At 34.3% G+C, this 23,500-nt stretch overlaps 1 protein-coding gene across 1 annotated transcript in view; it reads left to right on the top strand.

The window, feature by feature from the left end:
• LOC124367024 (probable E3 ubiquitin-protein ligase HERC1) overlaps positions 1-23,500 on the top strand; it is a 115,273-nt gene that overhangs the window by 77,286 nt on the left and 14,487 nt on the right. The window contains 10 exon segments of the mRNA XM_046823705.1: positions 324-454; positions 2,596-2,725; positions 3,563-3,685; positions 5,742-5,912; positions 6,761-6,926; positions 12,203-12,422; positions 13,124-13,256; positions 15,337-15,458; positions 19,920-20,077; positions 21,418-21,617. Coding sequence (XP_046679661.1) covers positions 324-454; positions 2,596-2,725; positions 3,563-3,685; positions 5,742-5,912; positions 6,761-6,926; positions 12,203-12,422; positions 13,124-13,256; positions 15,337-15,458; positions 19,920-20,077; positions 21,418-21,617 — 1,554 coding nt within the window.

Genomic DNA, 23,500 nt, shown 5'->3' with positions numbered 1-23,500 from the left:
TAGCAGGAACAATATTTGGTCACTCTTCAGTAATTCATTAAGCACTGGTCATGGAACAGTTCTCTGATGGTCAGACTGTTTTCATAGTGGGAGTCTTGCTTATTTTTCAAATCTTAACTAACGAACGGCCTTTATATTTTGGAAACTAAAGATTCGTCAACTATTTCTTGTAAAGTGCTAGTTTTAATCAGAACAGGTTTTAAATGTGGGAATATCCCTCAGTCCTTTGACAAAAACTGTAATAACACTAGAAAAAACTAAAATATGCTGGAATCAAAGCTGTACTATTGTTCCTGGAATCAATAACTGACCGTGTGTTGCAGAACTGGAGAGGGACCGAGAGCGAGACAGAGAAAGAGAACATGTGCGAGGGGAGGCGGAGCCTCTCTACCTACAGAACACTCAGAGTCTCTTCGAGATCGCTTCCATCCAGGGATTTGGGCTGCTGGGGCAGGTTAGTAGGTTTTGTGACAACTGTTATAACAAAACACTGTAAACATATATTACGCTTCTGTATATCTCTAGCTTTATTATTATTGTTTTGAAGTGGATTCGCTAGGCATTGCATCTACCCATCCCTGTGACCAATTTATCAGTCTATTGTGACATAACCCTTCTATATTTGCTTAAAGAGTTTTAGACTCTAAAAGGAGAGCAGAATACTTTTAGGAATCACACTTGCCATTTCCGTAGATAACATAATACCTTAGCAAAGTGGCTGCTTCTGTTACGAGAGAATGCTTCTCATGAGCAAAGAATCTCTGGGTCCTCCTCACAGAGATGATATATGTTGCTCTCAGCTCTTCTTATCTTATGTTGATGATCGTTGAGGCTAAAATGTCCAGTGAGGAGATCTCTCAGGCATCTTAGGTCCTTGCTTAGAGAGAGTACTTTATTTATTTAAGTATATTTCTAACTTACACATGTCTATAAAAAAATCATAAACCGAAAAATTACCCATTGTAAGTTGATAATTTTTAATCCTAAAATTGATTAGGGCTATTTGTGTACCTGCGAGAAACAAAAATTGTGAGGGATTGTGTGTCAACCTTGATCTCATCTTTTGTGACCTCGTGAGAGTAACACCAATTGACCTCTATCACTGAAATCTGGCTGAGGAGTAATTTCTATCCTTCAGGTAGTGATGGACATATCCAGATTTTTCAAATCCAATTCCAAACCTTAAAAATTTAATTCCCGATTCTCAACTTTTGAATCTTAATAACTATTTTTAGTCTAAGTATTATTTAAACAAAGTCATCACCAATCCAATTATGAAGTTCTTAAACCTTTGGAATCTGTAGAATAAAATAAAAGGTAATCCAAAAATACCACTGTATTTTAAAGGGATTTGCGGAGATTTAAGAAACAGGTGTGGGTTTAAGAACTAAATTAAATAAAGCATGACTCTTTGATTGGTCATATCTCCTACCTTCTAATTTAATATGATAGATTATAAATATGGTTATTTGATTGATTATAATATTATGTACGTCCAGATTATACATCTCAATCTGCAAAAATACGTTGTATAATTTAAATCACTTATAAAACGTATTTTAAACTTTCAATGTTTGAAAAATTTCTAGCTGTCTCTACTCATAAAAAAATATGTTTAACCATTACATATTTCGTTATTATGCAGGAAACATTTATACAGCTACAAAAATTGTGTAGTAAACCAAAATTCGTGATTGTCCGTTTGCTTTCCATCGAGCAGCTGACATCCATGCATATTTGCAGCAGACGCATGGTATTGCACAAACAAACATTAAAAAAATACAAACTACAAGCGAAATATTATTTACCAGAGCATCATAAATGTATTAATTAAGTTATCTATGTACGATTCTTCATTTTAAAAAATGCAACAAAAATACGTTTTAGTTAGCGGTAATTTGTGAACTGCTGATCAGCAGCTGTCCATGAACATTACGCAGCAGAGTCGTGACAATAAAATTACTCGTGTACAGAACTGCCAAGTAAAATATTATTTACAAATCTATATAATTTGTTAATTACGTTATCTAACTACGGGTTTTGATACACAAAGTACAACAAAATCGCATTTTCATTAATGGTATTTTGCTAATACATATAAGCTGTCGTCCGTGAATAAACGTAGCATCCTCACTGACATACGAGTAAATATAGAAGATACTAACTTCAAGTAAACTGTTTACGAATTTCTGATTTTTAAACTCAAAATACGGCAAAACATATTTTAGCAATCAGTAATTTGTGTACTGCTGATAATTAGTGTCAAAGAGAATATCCACAGATTCATTTTTCAAATCCCGTCAGTCAATTCCGGAACCCAAATCTTTGTGGAACATTCTGTGGATAAAGCTCATTCTTACTGAGGAGCCCCACTTACTCTATACATCATCCGCTGCAGTAAACTAGACCTAACTACTGAGTTATTCCCTCGTTTCAGTATCTCGACAAGTCTCTCAGTGACTTTTCACTTCTGTACGTCCATTAAGTAGCACAGGGACCAAGTAGCTGAGTGAATGTTTGTTGTACTCAGTGTAGGAAGTATCGATCACCTCTGCAGATTATTGACAGTGTTCTCTAATCAGTAATTGTTGTCAGTTTGTGACAGAGCCGAGCACGCTGTGTGCACTGTGCCAGCAGACATCACATCAGTTGTCTAGCCACATGACTGCGGCTCACCCGGGCTGCGGAGCACTCTCAGGAGGCAGTTACTGCGGCAACATGGTTTGTGAGTATCTGTGTGTGTCATGTGAGAACAAAACCGGTCTCATATTAGCTAACAACAAGTTGAAGTAAAATTTACATTAGGAATACACTAAATGAAACAACCGATACTTATAAACTAGCAAGTGTTTATATTTTTAGACTTAACCCATTGCCCTAAGATTATTTTCATCCCAATATACTGCTGTGTTGTCCTATTAAAAATTAATGTAATGTTTCAGGCTTTATTTATATTAAAAACAAAATAATATATTTAATTGATCAAATTACACATTATTTTTTGAGATTGCCATAAAAATGGGCTTTACTAATTTATTGATTTTAATATCTTTGATGACCGTATTTTAAAATACTCAACTGTTAAAACAAAACAATAAAAAAATTTCTTTCAGAGTCAACAATCGTTTTACAAGTAATCAAACTAGAAAATGTTATGTGTTAAAATTGTATTTGAAACGTTATGTTGTTCATAGAAATACAGTGTACTTATATTTTTCAGTAAAATTTAAAATTGTAATGTTAGTATAATAAAAATGATAATCTTAGAATAAGATGTTAAGTTAAATAGCTGAAATCTTGTAATGACAAATTTATGTATTATGTACATTTAATAATGTACATTTACAAAAACAATATTATGGCATCCTCCAGGGATCTATACTTGGCTGACTAATGTTTTTATCTTTACCTGCTTAATCCTTACACGTTGGAGAGTAAGAAAAAAATTTATTTTTACAGGTACACTATAAATAAATGTGCTGACACTATCTTTATAAAACTTAGGCAGAGTAGGTACTTATTAATGGAGTAAAACTTCATTATTTATTGTCTGTTGTTCCAGCCAACAAGTATCTGTTGTGCATCGAGTGTCAGACAGAATACAAGAGAGTGGGCAACAAGTCCGAAAACTCCCAGAACCACACCTGGGCAGACTTTCTAGCCCCCACCACAAGTTATAGCCAAGGTAGATATTTGAAAATATTTCTACTCTTTTAGCGACATAAACGGAAATGGACATTTTAAAGGAAAGGATAGGTATGAATGATTGTAATGTCCATAGTACCATACCTCTTTAGTACCCAGTGCACTCGGAATAGGTGGACATCATCTTCCACCTGTAATATAGTTCATATTGTTTCCTTCAAGAATCGTAGTCATTTATTCTTTGAGACATGCTGTGATAGTCCATTTCAAAAATATTATGTTATAACCTTAATACTGTGTTTATATATTATATGGACTCAGCCTATATGACTTGTTGTCATTTAAATGTTAACCATTTCACGGATATATTTTACTATCAAATAAAGACAGTATTATGCATTTCAAGAGGACATTCATAACTTTTTTAAGTAATAGTATTGTGATTGACAGTTTCAAAGCAATAATATTATAATAGTTTTTTTGCAATATTATAGTTAGCAGATTCCCCCATATCCTGCTACCTAGGCACCCAGACCATAGGTTGGTTTAAAAAAGTTCAAACAATTGAATATAATGTAGTTAATTATGATATTATCAATATGATAAAGTTAATCACAAAACTGACATTATTGATATCCTTTTAAAAACGTTATTCTTGGTCTTTGTTAGTAAAGTATATCTGTAAGTTGGGTAACATTTCTAAGGAAAATAATCATTTAAGCTTGGTTCATATCAGAAACGTAAATATAAATGACTTGAGCTCAAAAAATATTCAAATTACAGTACCAACAGTTTTAAAATTATCTATTCATCCAAAATGAGGAGTTGTTAGTCTTAATTTGTACCATTGATATTAGTCTAATCTTGATTACTTACTCTTACTCTTACTCCCATGCCCATGGATACCCTAATCTTGAATGACATTATTAATTTATAAATCCTAATAAATTTTATTATTATCGTATTTTTAGCCACCGTGGTTAAAACAATTCACTTTTGGTTCACATTCTGTTTGCAGTAAAACCAATAAGGTAAGAAACGATCGATCAGTCATTGAGGGTCAACTAGTCACCTGTTCTGTGTGACTAAACTGTTATCATTAACCCATTAACAGTTTTAGTTATGTACCTAAAATTATGTTGTTTGGCTGAATCTTTTTGCTGTTTTTTTACATAGTTTAGATATATACTTTTTTATTCATAAAAGTTATTTTATTTTGTTATATTTTATATATTTTCCACTAAGTCAATTTTATTATCTTTGTCCATGTCATCATCACACAAACAAAGCCAATCGTCTATTTGTGCATAGGATATTTCCATGGTTCAATAAACGCTAGAAATAGAACCATAAAATACTCCAGGACGGGTGACATAGGTGTGACTACAGTGAACTCACCAAGGTGCAAACATTTATGACAGAGGACTAAGGAAGTGTTGACATCTAGTAGGAAATGCTAGAACTACTTGTGCGATGTGAAATTGTTATAGAAATGCTTCCTGCACAATATTATGGCAGCCAACAGAATAAAAAACAGGAGCAATATATTCTAGCAGGGATCTCTTCTGGCTGGTTTATACCTACCAGTTGAACCCACCACTGAGCACAGCAAAAACCGATGTGCCACTTCAATCTGGGCAACCTTATGGATGTCTAGTAGTGGCACATCACTAACCGCAAATGTTGAGATTCTGGGGTTCATGGGCAATTCGATAGGTCTAGTCTACTGTGGAAGATGACTGTTGGAGTTTGTGGGGTTTGTTCCCTTACCTCAGAGGTTCTTGTTAACCTCAACAAGGGTGTGCCACCCCCTGCCTACTTTGACTGGAGAGGCTGGTTCAGAGCTGGCCTCCCCTTCTTCCGGGATGACTTTGAGATGTAGTGCCCTAATTCTTCCTCATGGATCTCACTCAATAGGAGGCAGCCCCTACTAACATTACTACTCTAAACATTATAATTGTAATTTTTAATGCGATCTAAATATTACAAATGTTCACTAATATTTGTTTAGTAAAGTTTGTTGAAACACACCCTTGTTTTGATATTTTAAATTCTTTCGCTTGAACAATTTTTTACACATCTTATCCATATTACAGAGACCAGCCTGGTGTGGGAAGAGCCAGCCGATGTGCCCTCATTGGAAGCTCTGTATCACAATTTCCAGTCCCCCACCCAGTCACTGGTGTCCCCTGGCGGGGTGGTCCGCTCTCCTGACCCGCTCGGAGCTTCAGCGGTCCCATCTGTCAGTGAGACGACTAAGCAGAACGGTGAGTGTAATACGAGTCATGTCCGACACCACAATAGTTCAATTGTCTTTTTCCTTTTGGTCGTATGAACTAGTTTGGCTATTTCGTTGTCTCTTCAACAAAAGCGTAACAATTACTTTGTGTGAATGCCGAGTGACCCTTTCTTACCATAGCTACGTTATGTGTGAAATTAATCTGTTTTGTTTTTTACCATTTGTAATTGTTTGAAGGAAATGACAAATTTAACAACTGCGTGGTCTAACTATTGTTCAATTTTTGTAATTGAGAAACATTAAGCCAATCAAAAATTACATGTAGATTAAAAGCTTATAGTGATGGTATTGTACATTTTGGTAAGCAATTCAAAACAGATGGACAGCCATGCTCATGCAAGGAATAAAATTGTATTGCTGCATGACAACACTCGTGCTCATGCACCTTCAATGGGAAGCAGTTTTATTACAGCACATCCCGATCTGTTTCCATCTGACTACCACTTATTCTGTACAAATTTTTGATAAGTGCCTTAGAATTGGTAAAAAATTGTATTTAAAAATAATTTATGGATGCTCTTTAGTGTGAAAATCAAATTCTTTGAAATTAAAATTTTGTTCAAACATTACTTACTTTTAAAACAGCCTTATACATTGTATTGGCATTGAGGTGAGCAAAGAAACTGGAACTGCACGTTAAGGAAGAGTTGGTAGAGGGGGATTTCTCTCACTGCACTCTTTCACATTACTATACCTTTAGCGAAGCCACGAAACCTCTCTTATGTCAGTTACTTTGACTGAGAATTTTCTTCAAGACTTTCATAAATTAACCTCAAAAAATATCCGAAGGTAATCGATTCTTTTTTGTTTACAAAGGTGGTAGCATTGAGGGTAAGAAGGCTGGTTGGGTGTTGGCAGAACAAGCCGCCCAACTAAAGACGCCGCAGGAACGCATTACAGCACTGCAGAGAGTTGCGCACGCAGCGCAGGTCACCACAGCACGATCTCTGGTCATTAACGTGCTCTCGCTGCTGGCCGCCAGGTAAGTGAATTGTGCAAAATATGGAGGTGAACACAGCGGTGAGGAATCACATTCAGAGAATTGTTTATTTGGTCTTCATTATTGGTAGTGGTGGAAATTTAATGCATTATGGTTCACATACTTTGTTTATAAAATCAAACACACTGTTAAGAGTTCTACTATGTAATCTCTTCACAGGATGAAGGAAATGTAAAAGCCTGAAAAATATAAATTGGAGAATACAGTAAAAACTATTCAAAACCATTTTATTACTGGCATTGAATTTTATTTAGGTTTGATGTTTTTCGTCACGTTGTTTTGCATTATATTGAGTATTTTAGCCATCGTTGGAATATATCCTGAATTCTTATTGTAAAGTTCATTACTGCCAGTAGATGATATAAAAAAATAAAAGGATCTTGAGCATTTTCCATTGTTACATGTTTAACCCCTTAACCGCCACATAAAAATATAGGATTTTGTCGCGTTTTGCTGATTTTTTGTTGTTGCTTTTTTACTTTTTTAGAATTAGTTTTTAAATAGAATTATATTAGTTTAAAGTAACAGTTGTAAAAAAAACCAAAAAAAAATTTAAAAAATTATTAATTTTTTGTAAAGCGTGTTCAATACATTTATTGTTTTTATTTTTTTTATTTAAAAAACTTTTTGGATATGAAATCTCTATTATAGTAAAAAAGAAGCACATTTTACTTTAGAATTATTTATTTTTGCTAAAAATGTAGATTACAAGGATTGTAAATATGGACATTTTACCAAGTCTGTCTAATATTTTCTTTTTGTATGTATGTCTTTGAAAACAAGGCGCTGCACAAAGGCCAACGTCACAACTTCCACACTGATACCGGGTCTCCCGTCTTATTTTCTTACTGGGAGAGACTGCACATCTCCTTGTTGCATTTTCTTTCTTCTCTGTTCCTGGTACATATTCAGGAAAATGTCGTTCCTTGAGACGTAAGGGATCATCTTCCAGTGATGGATGACTGCGCTTAGGAGCGACGTTCTCACCCTCCCGTAGATGGTTTCGGACAAGGGACTCTATAAGCCTTTTTCTGAATTCAAAGGAAGTCAGTTTTCCTTGGCTTTTTGTGTGCAGTACATGAGCATTGAAACACACATGTTTATCAAGTGCCTAAACTCCTTCTATATACCACCTTTTCTGGCATTTTCGTTCTGTAGGGTAGGCCGACAGCATTTGGTCAAATCTGTCGACACCACCCATACAACGGTTGTTGTAGTCGTCAATTAGATTTGGAACGAGATCTGGTTTCCCTTTTCTAACTACTTCCGTTACCCCAAGTTCATGAGTAGTGCTTATACAAAGGAAAACTTCAAAGGAGTAGTGCCTATCAACCATTTCATCACCATCATTGTCCCAGTGCTGTCATACATCGCGGGTCATTTCCCCTTTTTTGAGAGGTTTTGAAACAAGTTCTTGTGGGACATTTTTACGGTTTTTCCTAACCGTCCTGACAATATATGTAAATATTTTCTTGCACTTCTGGGCTGCAATAAAAGTTATCTACATAAATGCAGTAAACCTTTGTTCTCAAGGCCATTCAACAGAGTGAGAACTACATTGCTAGCATGGCCAAGGCTGTTGTTGTTTTGAATGTCAGTCCCTGAACCACAGTAAACTTTCAATTTCCAAATATACCCACTGGACGACTCTTACAGCACGTATGATTTGATGCCAAAAACCGTGCCCGTTTTATGGGGATGTACTGCCGGAAGCCTAAGCGACCTTTCCACAACAAAAGGCTTTCATCAATGGCTAGGTTTTTTTTCTGGTGTGTAAACTTTTTCAAATCTGGTACACAAATAGTCCAAAACAGGCTTTATTTTTTGTAGCTTTTTACTACCTGGTCCAACTGGCACCTCATTGTCCGAAAAAAAATGCAGAAAAACGAAAAAGGAGTGACAGCCTATTCGGTTTATCAAACTATCAAAACCTGGAGTTGAGAACAAAGGTTTTTCAGTGAAGTAAAAATCGACTTCTGGCTTCCATATTACTCCATGAAGAATGTAGATAGCCAATAAGATGTGCATCTCGTCCTTAGTAGTAGACCTCCAGGCATGAAATGTCGAAAAACTGTAGTAACGGTTTATTGGCCAGAAAACTGATTAGCATATTTATTCGTTTCAAGAACAATCAAATCTACCAACTCATCTGTAAAGTAGATTTTGAACAATTCATAAGGATCGTTATTGTCCTGAACATCGACTTTTATCCCTGGAGTACCAGTAAACGCGGGGGTAGGCCTAGGCCTACAATCAGGAGAAGTGTCGCCATGCTCACTCCAAGTAATTGGTAAAGGTCTTACCCTTATTCCAACAGTTTGCACTCCATCTGTAGGTAGTAGAGGCTGGTATTCTTCATCAGAAGATAGGCCTACCTGCAGTTCATCGCCGAGAAGGTCATCTTCACTCTCAGAGTCAGATCCTAATAAACCAATTGTCAATTTGCGCTTGAAAAGCAGCCATATTTCGATCAAGACATCACTGAGTACTATAACCGCTAACAATCACAATATATAAACTAATTGAAAACATACAACATATAGGCTAATTGAAAAACTATAAAAAACTATTGAAAATGAAAAAACTATTATAACTAAAACTTATGTAGGCCTGTCCAAACACAGTGAGGCTAGCAAACGTAATGGCAAATACACCACAAAATGGTGGATAGTACAGCCAGACCACACCTTACAAAGGCGGTTGCCTAAGCGGCAAAAAACATCCTCTTAGTTGGTGCTGCTATCTTGCCGGAAGTAACGGAAATTACTTGGAAACTGATCTATGCAGAGAACGATATATACTGACGCATTAATACGTCAAGAAACAAAATAAACGGGACAAACGCACTAAACGTAATATTACGTCAGCAGCACTTTTTTGCGCACAGGCCCCTGACGTAATATTACAACGGTGGCGGGCAAGGGGTTAAGAAATACAATACAATGTTCAAGAACTGAAATCTGTCCTATTGCTGAAAGGTAAATATCTAGTATATAATTTTAAGCATGTACAATACGCAACAAACGATAATGAACTTGCTATTGCTGAAGTCAAATTTTACAATAGAAAAACGTATGTCAAAAACTCAAGTGAACCTAACATACACGTGTAGGAAGAGCACAAACAATACAACTACACAACTCATGTTGCACACACCACAGAACCAAACCACTGAAAACTGGAGAAAAAAATAATGTGAAAAGAAAAATTTGTGCCTCTTAAGACTTGAGCTGGACTTAAAAGTAGATGTTTGACTTCAAGCTAATTGCCATCTGTGTGAATTTAAACATAAATTACCAAGACTTCAGATTTGTTTCCAAATTAACACAAGATTTGTATTTATTTATTCAAAATAAATACAAAAAGTCTTGAATAAACTGAGTGATCATAATTACTGAATTGAAATTTGATTCTCCTGATTAACCTAAAAACAATACCTTGATAAAAGACACAAAATTTGTTTAAATCTACATAGGAGTTGTCTTACAAGTAATACTTGAATGTGTTCACTTATGTAGTAAAATTTAAATTTTATTCTGGTTTTTATATATAAACTTTGTCATTTTAAGTTAGAAAATTGGAACCAGAAGCATTATTGAATTTTAATATATAACAAATAATTTTACCAACGTAAAGCTAAAATTATGAGTTAAAATCTGATTTTTTTATAAAGACTATCAACTAAGGGCTGAGATCGCTACAATTTACAAGTATAATCTGATCTTTGTGAAGAGGACAGATTTGACTTATCGAAAAGTAGTGTTTATATTTGTAACAAATAGTAACTGCAAGTTTCCAAAATCTCTTTTTCCTTTCACGTGATTGATTGGCATCATTTCCCCATAAAGTAATTCCATAGACTAAGTAGGAGTGGAAAAAGGCATAGTAAGAGGTCATTACCATTTATACAATGATACAGAGTTTCAATTTACACAGCAGGAACATTACTCTTGCTAATTTATTACAAAGACTTTCTATATGGCTTTCCCAGCTTAGTACACTGTCTTAGAAGATTCCTAGTAGTTTTACAGGCTTAAAACATTTGTAATAGCGTTGTCCATGGAAAAAATTATATTTTTTGTTTTGCTATTACCAAGCCTGTTACCCTGAAACCACTCAGTTGTTATCTTTATTGCATTTTCTTGCTGTTTTATCAAACCATTAAAGTGTACTATGGTGATTTAGAAGAGTAGTATTATCAGGAAACAAGACTGACATTAAGGGTAAATTGAAAGCAAAATTATTAACTGCAACGATAAATAAAAAAAAGACCTAAAACGGAGCCCTGTGGCACACTGATTTGAATGTTTTTTATAAGAGACGAATTAAAATCCTGAACAACCATTTGTTTTCTATTTTTTCAAATAAGATACCAACAAATTTAATTCACTACCTTGCACATCATAGCAATAAAGTTTACTTATAAGTAACTCATGAGGTATGCTGTCAAATACTTTAGACAGATCAATTAAGGTTGCAGATGATGTTGTGTTTTTATATTCAAAATTATGTATAACATTACCAACTTGAGTTTCTTCAGCTTTTGAAGTATTCAGTCCTGGTAAAAACCTAACTGCTCCTAAAGTAAGAGACCATTGAGCATAAAAAAGTTTGTAATTGGTTTTCAATACAGTATTTAAATATTTTACTAAAAATATAATTATATTAAAGATATATGGGACGATAATTAGAAGGGTTTGTTTCATCACCCTTCTTAGATAGGAACCACTTTTGCTATTTTAAACATTGAGGAAATGTGTTTTCAATTAACGTTTCATTAAATAGATAAGTTAATGGTTCAGCTATGACACTGATAATCCGTTCAGTAAAAATTTTGTTGCACTTTGTGCAGAGACTTGATTTGTTTACCTCACTAAACAACAATCTTATTCTGTCTTTCCCTAAACAAGTAGGGTTTTACTTAAAGTAATACATTTTAGTTCTTTGTAACATGAAACTATAGTAAGTATGCACAATAGTCCTATATACTCCATTTATAAAGTTATAGAAAACTTAATTCTTAGAATAATAGAAATGATTGATTTGTAGTTGGAAAATTATGTACGTTTTTTCAAGGTTCAAGTTATTTTATATTAAATTTTTTCCTAATACTACAAAATTCTTTCCTGTGTTTCACACGTAGTACTTGTTTGGTCTATTTTTTGTGTGTTATGGTCAGTCTTTGCAATGAAAAACAAAACTTTAACCGCACTCAAGGGAGATTTCAGTTGAACAGCAACTCTTGTGGTGTGTTGCAGTGGTACGACCTGCTGCCTGTCGTCCGGGCTGAGTGGGATCGGACTGACAGATGTGCGGAAGATCATTCACCTGATGGGACTGGTAGGCGGGGGTCGAGTGGACGCTAGCAACAGCCCATCGTCCCCGGCCCAATCTCTGTCTTGTCTCACTGCGTGTCTCACAGCCATTGCACACAATGACCCCTCTGCCTCACAGCGTGTCATCCTCATGTGCGCTCAGGTCAGTGTGTTCCGTCGTCATAGCTTCTTAATCTATGCACTCTATGAGGACTAAACAAAATAAAAGATATCTGCGCAATAACTATTTTCCTATCCGCCTCAGTATGTAAAAATAAAATCAAAAGTTATGAACTTCTATTGTTAATGATGATCTGAAAGAAAGGTTTTAGATTGTTAGAGTGAAACAGTAAGATTGAGATAGTTGAATGAGATATACTAGAACTCTTTTCTTGTACTTGTGTTCCTAAAGACTCTAAAACATAAAAAATGTATAACAACTTAGGCATTTGCTCAGAATATGGGCTGGCATTTTAAGGGTTAATATTTTAATCTACTTTTATGAGCTATCCATTTTTTTGGAGAAAAATAATATACTTGATTTTTGATTCTTTAAATTTTCTACACTTTTGTACCAATACACAACCATTCTGAATTAATTTTTATTTTATTATAATTGGTTCAGCCCCATTATAGACACTAAACATTCCATTCGTGCTGAAGTTGAGATTTAAACAGAGTGAAACACTTGGTCGACAACCAAATTAATTTGGCTGCAAGAGTATCTGAATATGATTTGTCATATTTTATTCACAACAATAAAAATGGAAATTATATTTTTATTATCTCAGTCCAGTTTCTCTTGTGGCTCTGCTTGCTCCAAACATCATTGAATCATCATTGAAACTGTGTATATGTGTACAGGACCTGCTGAAAGTGGCGGCTAAAGGTGTCCCTGAGAGTCCAGGTTTCGCTCAGTCCAGTTTCTCTGTGACCCAGGCTCTTGTAGCTCTGCTCGCCTCAAATGGAGGCTTTTCGCTCACCAGCCCTCAACCAGGTTACACAACACTAACTCATAGTTCATATCCTTAACTCCATAATGTCCATTTGAATTAAACCCATAGTGATTGCCTTAATATATTTGATGATTAAAATATATTTAATCCATTTTATTTTAATAAGAAACTAAATATAGCCACAGACCAATAATAGAAGTAGACTAGTAATAATACATTGATATTTGAGGCCAGCAAGAACAGTGCTACTATAGTCAGAGCAGATATATTATGTAAACAAGCTGTGGATTGAAAATTGGGCAGGAAGAGCAAGACGGTGTGGGAGAGGGTGGAGTTAAGGGATGAGGACGTGGGGATTAGAGGGAACGACACAGCTCAGCGCAATCTAGGGTGGGCTGTCAGAACTACAGCAACATGGCTTTCACAAAGTATGCATACTTCTCACATATTGACAGTGTACTTCTGTTATTGGTCTCGCTTATGGTTCAGATTGACTATTATTTAATTTTGGACAATTTCAACATTAACTATAGTAAATAGTGCCAACATTTTGCACAAACTTATTTGCTTTACATCACTAGCTAGACGTTCTAGATTACACGTTTCAATGTACACACATTACAAAAATTTTCCAAGATATTTTTAGACTGATAGATTGTTTTAGTCCATATGGTTTTTTTTTCTTTTAGGTGTAACTTTTTACAAAACAAAAATGAAACCTATTCATATAATTCTTATACAGATATATAACTGTATGTTATTTTAAACTATAGTGCACAATTTTATAAAAGTCGCCAAAGCGTTTCGAAACCGTTATAAACACGAGTAATAGTTATAAATTCTAAATTACTGGGTTTAAAAAATCTCGAACAATAAAATATGCTAAAAAATGACGTGGTTTTCTGGAGGTTTTTATAATTAGGCTTCCATGCCAAAGTTTAATTACATCAAATCATACATGATACATATTATGATTTCAATTTTTTAACTCATAGTTTAATTTTACTTTTTAACAAGTGTTATTAGAATTTATATCCAATTTGTGTAATTTTTCAGCTGAATAGTGAGTTATGAATCATGAAAAAATGTTCAGTATTTTGTGCAATTTTTCACAAAATGTGTGTTTTTTGACCAAATAAGGATAAATTAAAATTAAAAAAGGGTTACAATTTAAAGTTCTTAGTTATTTATTAACTACACACCCTTATGCCAGATTTTATCAAAATTGATCTGTTTATCTGGTTAGGATTTATGTCTTTAGTGATAAATTTATCTGCAGATAAGTCTAAGGTTTTTGTCAAACATGCAGATAATTCAAACATAGCTATCTTTACTAGTCCACTACTGATTGAATGCTAAACATTCAGAACAGGTTACAGGAGTGATGGTCTTCAGAAAAGTTGATCTAGGTTCTATCTGATAATGGTTCCATAAATATTTTAGACTGAGAACTTTTCAGTCTCCCTTCATAATGTCAATTATCTATATCAGAAAGACATATATTACACAACTTGAAGCGTAGTAGCTCTGTAATATTGATGGCAAAAATCTACTACAATTCTTTATTCATTCAAGTTATCCATTATAAAAATAAGGTGTCAAAAATATCTTAGAGTGTTGATATTAACTTATGTATTTCTTGTGGCAGAAAGTTATATTATGTAATTTTAAGCTGTTACTCTTAAAATTGTAACATTCCATTTTTATAAAATACGTAATTTTCAAGTTCTGAAATTTAATTTTCATTTCATTTATTAATTGCAGGTTCTGAGATTTTTATTTGTAATGCCACTGCAACAGAAAATATATATAATGATAGAATTAGGTAGGCATTAGGGAGGTCAACATGTATCAGGAAAAATAAAATCGGTCACAGTACTGATCCTTGTGACATTCCATGCTGCCATTAGTTACTCTTTAATGTGTCTTCCAGTCAGAGTATGTTCTTTTATTCTTTAAGGCAACTAACATCAAGTCAAACATTAGATGAATAGTGACATACACTGTGTTACTATGTAAAGTTAACCGATCCTCAAATCAGCTGTTTTCCGATTTATGTCTCCTTGTCTACCAGGACATGCAGTATGTCAACTTGTTTGAGATGGACCATTGTGTTTGCAGGGGTGGAAGACAAGGCCAGTCCCAACACACTCAGCCCATTGTTGTTGCCCAATGCCCTTGCTGCCTGCATCCTGACGTGCCGACTGTCCCATGTGTACAAGGAGTGGGCAGCTCATCAGCTGGTAACAAACTGCTTACTTTTGTATTAGTGTAGTAGCTGCTAATTAATTTAACAGTTAGATGTGAACTTTTAGCACAGGGGCTTTCCTGGTATGGTTTTATTATGGTTTAAACTCAACCCTTCGCACACCACTAATAAATCCATTAACTCTCCCATAACGCCAAGATAAGTAAACAAAAATTCGTTTCTTTAAGTTCAAAGCTAATTTTTACTATAGCTAAATTATAAAAGGTAAAAGCAAAAAAAAGTATAAAACAGGAAATTTTACTTAAAATTAGCGTATTTATCGATAAAAATGTTAAAAAAATAACTATTTACAAAACTGTTTATTTAAAATAAATTTCAATTTCATTCTCAAATATAATTAAACTGAAAAGTTAATTTACATTTTACTATAAAACAAGATAAATATTTCAAACTAATCACAACACTACCACATGATGAAGAACAATAACGAGATATGTAGTAGACGCGCAATCGTTACAACAGAGTATGCAGTAATACATGCCACGGATATGTTTGGTTATGGCTCTGTAGGAGACGCAAAACTGACGAGCAGGTGGTCAGAGTTAGACAAAGGGCGAAGGCCTTTTGTGAACTAAAAAAGTCTCCAAGAGACATAATCTATGGTATCAGATATAACTATTGGCGTTTTATATATACTATAAAATTTGGCGTTTTGGTCAAAGTCTACCATTCCACGGCATGGGAAGGGTTAAAGTTATTATTAAATAAATCATTTGTAAAATTTAGAATAACAAATTGGGAGATTTGTAGTATACTAGTGTGTAAAGACGAAAAATGCAAAACGGGTGTTTTGAGTTTTGGCACAATTATACAAGAATACACAGATCATGAAGAAGCCAACCACCATTAATTTAAGGTTGGCCCTCCCACCAGCACTACCCCAGTAGCACCTTGGACCACGCAGCCATCCTGGTTTGTTTTGGATTTGCAGATAGCTCACGTACGATTTCGCTGTACTATGATTCTTAGTAAATCATCTGTCAAACCACTATTGGTAATAAAAAAAAAGTAAAGAATGTCTTATTTTACCAGGCGAAGTTAGGGCTAAGAAGCCCTCTCTAACACTTAACCTGGGGACCAACGGCTTAAAGGTGACTTCCGAACCACCACCAATGGCCGGGCAGGCGGGCCGCTTGCAAGGACAGGATCGCTCAGTGGTCACCTGTCCAAGCAGCAGCCACGCTCGGCGTTGCTTGATCTGGTTATCTTGCGATAACCGCCGTACCCACTACACTGCGCCATTGGATAAATATATTCCTAAAATATATTAATCCTAAAACTTTAATGTTAAGCATGAAAAAAGTATACAAACAGTGATGAACACACTAAAATCAAATTTTACTACACAAGGATTTTATGTTAAAACTATAAACATACACATAAATTTTGTGCCAAATCAGGAGAAATCATATTAAAAATCTTGGCACAGATGCACCACAAACACATGATACATGCATTCTCGACTAGCCTGGAAGAGGCAATCTATGAAGATAAAAATCCTTTATGTCATACGTCACTTTATAGTTCTCTTTATTTTAAATTGATTTTAAGTTTAATTTCTGTTCCTAACTCTAAATGGTTACATTCTTTCAAGGCTGTCTCAAATTTATTTTTGATGTATTGTTTTTATTTCACGGACACCTTCAAAATAATTTGCAACTCGGAATGGTCGTTGTCTTGATGGTTGCTCAGTTAGATGAAAGTCTGGATCTTTGGTGCATCTACCGAACCAGAAAGGTACCAAACCCAGACATCAGTTCTTGATGAGGCTGCGGTCAGATGAACACACCAATTACATCAGAGACATATTTGTTTAGCAAATGAAGGCATTGCCAATAGACTAATGCACAGCTTTATTTTCTTTTAACTACCCATCCATTGTAATAATCTCTAATGTAAATCAAATAAACCTCTGAACAAAAGGGTAACTGAACTTTTCTGTAAATAATCAGGACAGACAGTTGAATTTATTTATACACCAAGCAAAGAGTAAGGTTTTATCCTACAAACTGTCAAATCATCCTCTACCTTTTAACTATCAATTATCTACCTTTGTTGAATAAGTAGCAAATGCCTAAAAATTAGAACTAATAAATAAATATTTATTTTCCAACATTTACATTCATGTTTACAAATAAATAAATGAAAAACTTAGGAAGTCACTGACCAAAAACAAGTAGCTGGTCAGTGTAACAGATACACAATACACAAATAAACAGTTTGTAGCTTGCTCTCACATAAAAAAACTAAGCTGGCATTAAATATTCCTCCAACTCCTCATAGGCCACCTCTTGGATGAACAATCACCTATTGTATAAAAAAGTAGGATATTAACACATTTGCTGTACGAACATACGAAAGAGAACCTAAAAAACTGAAAAATAAAAATTCATAAAAACTTTCTGTATGTGTTATTAAGATCAGAATATGGTCCCATTTTGAAATTGAAGTGGTCTTTCGGTTGGTACCGGATGTTTTTGTTTGTTAACCACCGGCGTGTAACCCGCATAGTTTTACATCTCCAGTCACGCTCCACTGCTGTGTCACAGTCACAGTTTTGTTGTTTCTTATTAAAAACCGCCTTTTTCAGCGTTTGTTTGACATATTTATTAAAAATACTACAGATTAAAATGTTTTATTTACATTTTTACAACCCCCCTCAACCACCTATATCTCAGAAAAATGTGTCATGGTATGTTTGGAAACACTTTCCAACACACATACCACGTTTTCCAGGGCAGGTCTCACAGTAGTATGGTGTATTTACCCTTTTCCCATCTTTCCAGCATATGCAACGTATTTTCCTTTTTAGTCGGTTTCTGTTGTCTCGATCGGTGTTTCTCGTAATTTTATGAGCAGTTTGATGTAATCTCTTTTGTGCTGGAGATTCTATAATTTACATAGCTACTTGCGGCAGCACTAACGATCTAATGACTTCTGATTATTGTGTAAACACTAATAATAAAAATACTTTACACCACTATTACTTATGTTTCCAAAACCCTTAAAAATCGTGCTTACATTTTACAAGTTACGTGTAAACCCAAAAATTCCCAAAAACTAAAACCAACGTAACCCTATATGAATACAGACTTTAATAACTATGCGGGAACGGTTCCAATTGACTTCAACTGATAGCTAAGCAACACAATGCTTGTAGCTTGCAATTTCATTGTTAACCACCGGCGTGTAACTCACTATTTGGCAAACATCATTGTTACACGCCGATGTGTTACCCACAGCGAATGTGTTAATATTTTTTGTTTTAGATTGAACCATTAACCCTTTGCGATCGGTCGTCGACTATAGGTCGACCGTGGCAGTTTTACTGAACGCTCGCATGTCGACAATAGGTCGACCGGATAATGTCACTGCTTGTTTGGCCATTTCTAACCTATTGCTGTTCGGTATTTGAGTTATTCGGTAATTTGGACTTCTATTTTGGTTACGTGAATGCTACGTCGATCTTTATTCACGATATAGGAGGCATTGAAAGTGAAAATAGAAGACCAATACAACTGACGTCTGCACTTGCGTCCTGTTTACAAATATGGCTGGTCCAAGTACAAGTTTTACTGACGATGACGAAATATTAGAAGAATTAGATGATTGTGATAGTATTTTCAGTGAAATTAGTATCCAAAATGAAAAACAGATTATTGAAGAAGACCGTGATAGTGATTGTGAGTTGAATCATAGTGAAAATTCTTCTGAAAACATTGTGGTAAATGACGGTAACCTAGACGCCGGTAACCTAGACGACGAAAGTGATGTGTTTGGATTGGAAACTTTGGGTAATGATGGGGAAGAATTTGATCAATTCGTGGATAATGTGATAGAAGTAGGACAAGGAGATGCAAATAATAGAGGCAGGCCTAGGCTACAAACTAGTAGACTAAGAGGAAGAGCTAGACATGTTACCCAAAGTAGGCCTAGGGCTGGACCAAGGCAACATTATAATATATATAATGTATTATATATATAATATAATATAATGAATAACATGTATATGATGAGATCCTAGTGCCTTTTCACCTGTATTCATGTAATTTTGGTTTATTACATATGTATAAAAAAATAAAAATTATATATTTTTATACTTCTTTTTTATATTTTTTAAATTTTACTTAAAGTTATAAAAAAATACTATAAAATAATGTAAATATTCTTTTTGGGTTATTTACATTGATATATAAATAGAAAAAAATAAAAAAGTTGCAGAAAAAGGGATTTAAAAATTGCATTTGTGTATTGTTAAAGAAGTGTAAACTAACAGAAATTAAATACGACCTGAGGACAGTCGAAGCAATTTTTATTGAGACCTCAAAGGGTTAAAATTAATTACATCATTCCATTAGGTTTAGTCTCCATGTATGCAATACGTGTAGGTTGGGGGTTTTAGATTAATCAGTGACAATGTAGTTTTGTTGTCCAGGTAAAGTGCCTCTACAGCTGTGAGCAGAAGGTGGACAGTCTCAGCATGACAGACCTTACGGCAGTCTTATCTCTCAGCGATGTCACGGTGCTTGAAGGACACGAGAACCGAGTGACCTCCACTACATGGCACTCGGACAGAGCACTGCTGGCTTCATGGTGCGTCGTCTTTTCGTCTCTTGATACCAACCATTTTTTACTAGGCATAAGTCAATTTCCATCATCAGTTCTGATTGTAATAAATAAGTCAGAAGCTTAATTTATTCTTAATAGTCCATCTACTACTGTAAATTCTCTTCAAAAGATGTAGCTTAATTTTTGTATGAAAGACACTCGATTCTGTATTATTTTTAGTTAAATTGATTGTGTCAATTACCACGCAAATCAACCGCTGTTAATTCAAAGTGGATCTTCCCATGGAGGATGATTTGAATCAAGCCACTAGCAGTTCATTAGCCAAACGAGACAATACTTTGTATACCTAAAACACAGAATCATACGCTCATATAGTGTTTAGTTTAATTTGAAGTAGTTAGATGCAAAAGAGGGTTTAAGAGGACTCTTAGTTCCAAGAGCATCAACCTAAGCTTATTGTACATCCTAGATGTGAATAGTAGGGTCTGGCTTCCCCTGTACCTTCAATAAAATCCAAGAGATTTTCTCAACACTGATATCAAATTCATCACCTGGTTGTGAGGCTCCTAATAGGGTTTTTCTCTCACAATTCAAAATAATGTGTTTAGCATTATCCTCCATTTGATTACATAATGTATACCTAGGATCATGAGTAGTGAGTCCTAATGTGTGAAAGTATTTGAGTTTGTGCATGAAGGAAAGAATTTTGGAAGTTGTGTGCTGTCTAACTGATTGATTAATGGCATCAAAAATGATGTCACTAAATTGGCAAACTTGGTACATATCAACGGGTTAATGAAAGTTTACAACTTGATGTGAAAGAATTATCAGCTTAGTAGAGAAAATGATATGAGAAATTACCTGGCTTATTTGATCTTGAGTTGAGGCATAGAAAAGTTTTGTTTGTAATAAAATATATATTTTTTGTTTTTTTTTTTTTTTTTTCATTTTGGACTTTGTTTTAAATATATAATCATGTTTAGTTGTGTTAGATTTCGATTGAAAATATTGTATTAGGGCTAGTAATATTCTATACTTTTGTATTGAAGAATTAACTATAGAGTACTGTTTTCTTTTATGTATAACTTATGTTTGTAGAAGTTGCCATTTAATATTTAATTTATAATAATTATGACTATTACTAGATCTTTTACAGTTAATTTTATACAGTTGCGCAGTAATAAATAGATACCACTAAACTTCACAATAATCATTCTTTAAAAGTGATGTCCAAACCTTTTTTAACTGGTTGTTTTGTATGAGATTGAATGCAAGACAAGTGTTGTTTGAATACTTTAGATGTTTTAGTTTTTTCACTATAATACACTGGAACTAGTTGAACTGAACGGATGTGTCTGTGACAGTGGCTACGACAGTACGGTGAGAGTGTGGTGTCCGGCCGGGGGCAGTCTGGAGCAGACATTAGTGTTCCACAAGTCAGAACATGTCTACGGGCGACAGCTCAACGGCGAACTGATCAGTCAGCTGGGATGGTCACCCTCCGGCCGTTACCTGTCTGCTGCCATGGAGAACATTATCAACATCTGGCATCTTCCTGGTAACAGTCAGTGTGCCTTTTGTAACAAATTTCTGTTAACTTTTACCTCTAAATGTTTCAAAGTCGACTAGTGAATATTGATACAACATAATTTTTAAAGCTTATGTTGTAAAACATTTTTTACATTGTAAATATATCATTATTTGCCATCAACGCAAATGGAAACCATTGCGGTTAAGGATATAAATAGGATAAGAAAGGAATGATTAGATGGGCATTGATATCCAAAATTCTGATCATGGTACCCACAATACTGGCTGTGGAACTTACAAATGAAATAATAATAAATTATATATTTTCTCGATTTTCAAAATACTTTAACAATTTCTTAACCCTCTAAGTGGCAAACGACGTCTTAGAAGTCGCTTCATATTGCCGCTTATTGCTAGGCAACCGATAATTATTTTTACACCTAGTTTGCACAGTTGCGTTCACCACTAAATTTCAAATACATTTCATATAGTATCATCAACATCACGATGAAATAATCAATGGTACTAACTGAAATAATCCTAAGTTTTCTCCCGCGGTCTGTGGCAAAACTAGCTGAGTAGGCCTACGTGACTGTTTCGTTTCTCTTGGCTTGTACATATAGCTATAATATTTTCTTTATTATTACAACATTGTCTATCTTTTTGGTTTGTAATAAATTTGGCATTGTTTTTACGATCTTGTGTTAGTTTGTTTATTCACTGTTTCCTGGTACCAAATTTCATTTTCAAGTTTGATCACAAACAAAATACTAAAAATAATAATTTACTGTAATAAACTGATCTGGTAGATCTGTAAAAAAACTCTTTCTCTTCAAAGTAAAATATAGTATGCAAAGATTCTACAGCATTTAGTTTGTGTTTTTACCAGTTTCAACAAAATAACTTCTTTTGCTATTTTGCAAAATTTTTTAATTTAATTTTTTATAATATTCAACCTTTTTCCTTTGTTATTTGTAGGTAATTATTGTTTCTACCTTTTATATATAATGGATTTTCTGTAACTATGTGTTTGTTATTTTTTACAAAGTGTCAAAGTTACAATTTTAGTTTGGTCAATCAAAATTTTTTTGTTTTTCACATGATAAGTCCAATTCAGGTTTCAAGAAATCATTTTATTTTGTCATAATATGAAAATTCAACTCTTTCCGAAGAATTCAGTATGCAACATGACTAGGTTAGAGTAAAAAATATATTTTTGGTGAATTTTTAAAAAATACTCTGCAAAGTAGCCAAAAAGAGCTTGCCACTGTGGAAGTTTAGCATCGCCACTTCTAGGGTTTAATACAATCATCAATGTATAAATAAATAAGACTCTTTTACATATGATGATTACATGTACAATGTTATTGGCCTTGACATTGTATTTTTGAGACAGAGCTAGCTTTAATGGTTTTTTTTATGTCAATACTTGATTATTTTCATTAACAATTCTACACAGGAACCATGTTTGCCACCTAAGTGTCAACAATATAGGTTATCACCTCTTTTACAGACCAGATCAAGCTTACAGAGTCCTTCATCAGTTCCAAACAATGGCTCCTGTGTCACATACAGCAATGTTTAATTTGATCTATCCTTTATATATTTGGTGAAACACATTATCTCTGACACATAGCTCGGTACAGGACATAAAATTCTCCTGTGTGATTCCTGTTGATTCAAACATGAACTAATTGAACATAATCCGGGGTTCCAAGGAAGACAAGGTTCATTCATGCAGTTCAGATTGTGATGTTTGGACTCCTGTTTGTTCAAAACCGTTCTTTGAACTTTTAAGTGCTCTAGCCTACCACTGCTCTAGTTTTTACATTGTTGCTGTCCAATTTGTAACCGCAACATAGTAATGGTTCAATTTATTGTAGTGATGATATCTAACAGAAAAGTAGGTCTTTGTAA

Source organism: Homalodisca vitripennis, chromosome 7 (genome assembly GCF_021130785.1).
Source record: "Homalodisca vitripennis isolate AUS2020 chromosome 7, UT_GWSS_2.1, whole genome shotgun sequence".
In the NCBI taxonomy this organism is placed as follows: Eukaryota; Metazoa; Arthropoda; class Insecta; order Hemiptera; family Cicadellidae; genus Homalodisca; species Homalodisca vitripennis.
This window is presented reverse-complemented; position numbering and strand designations above follow the sequence as displayed.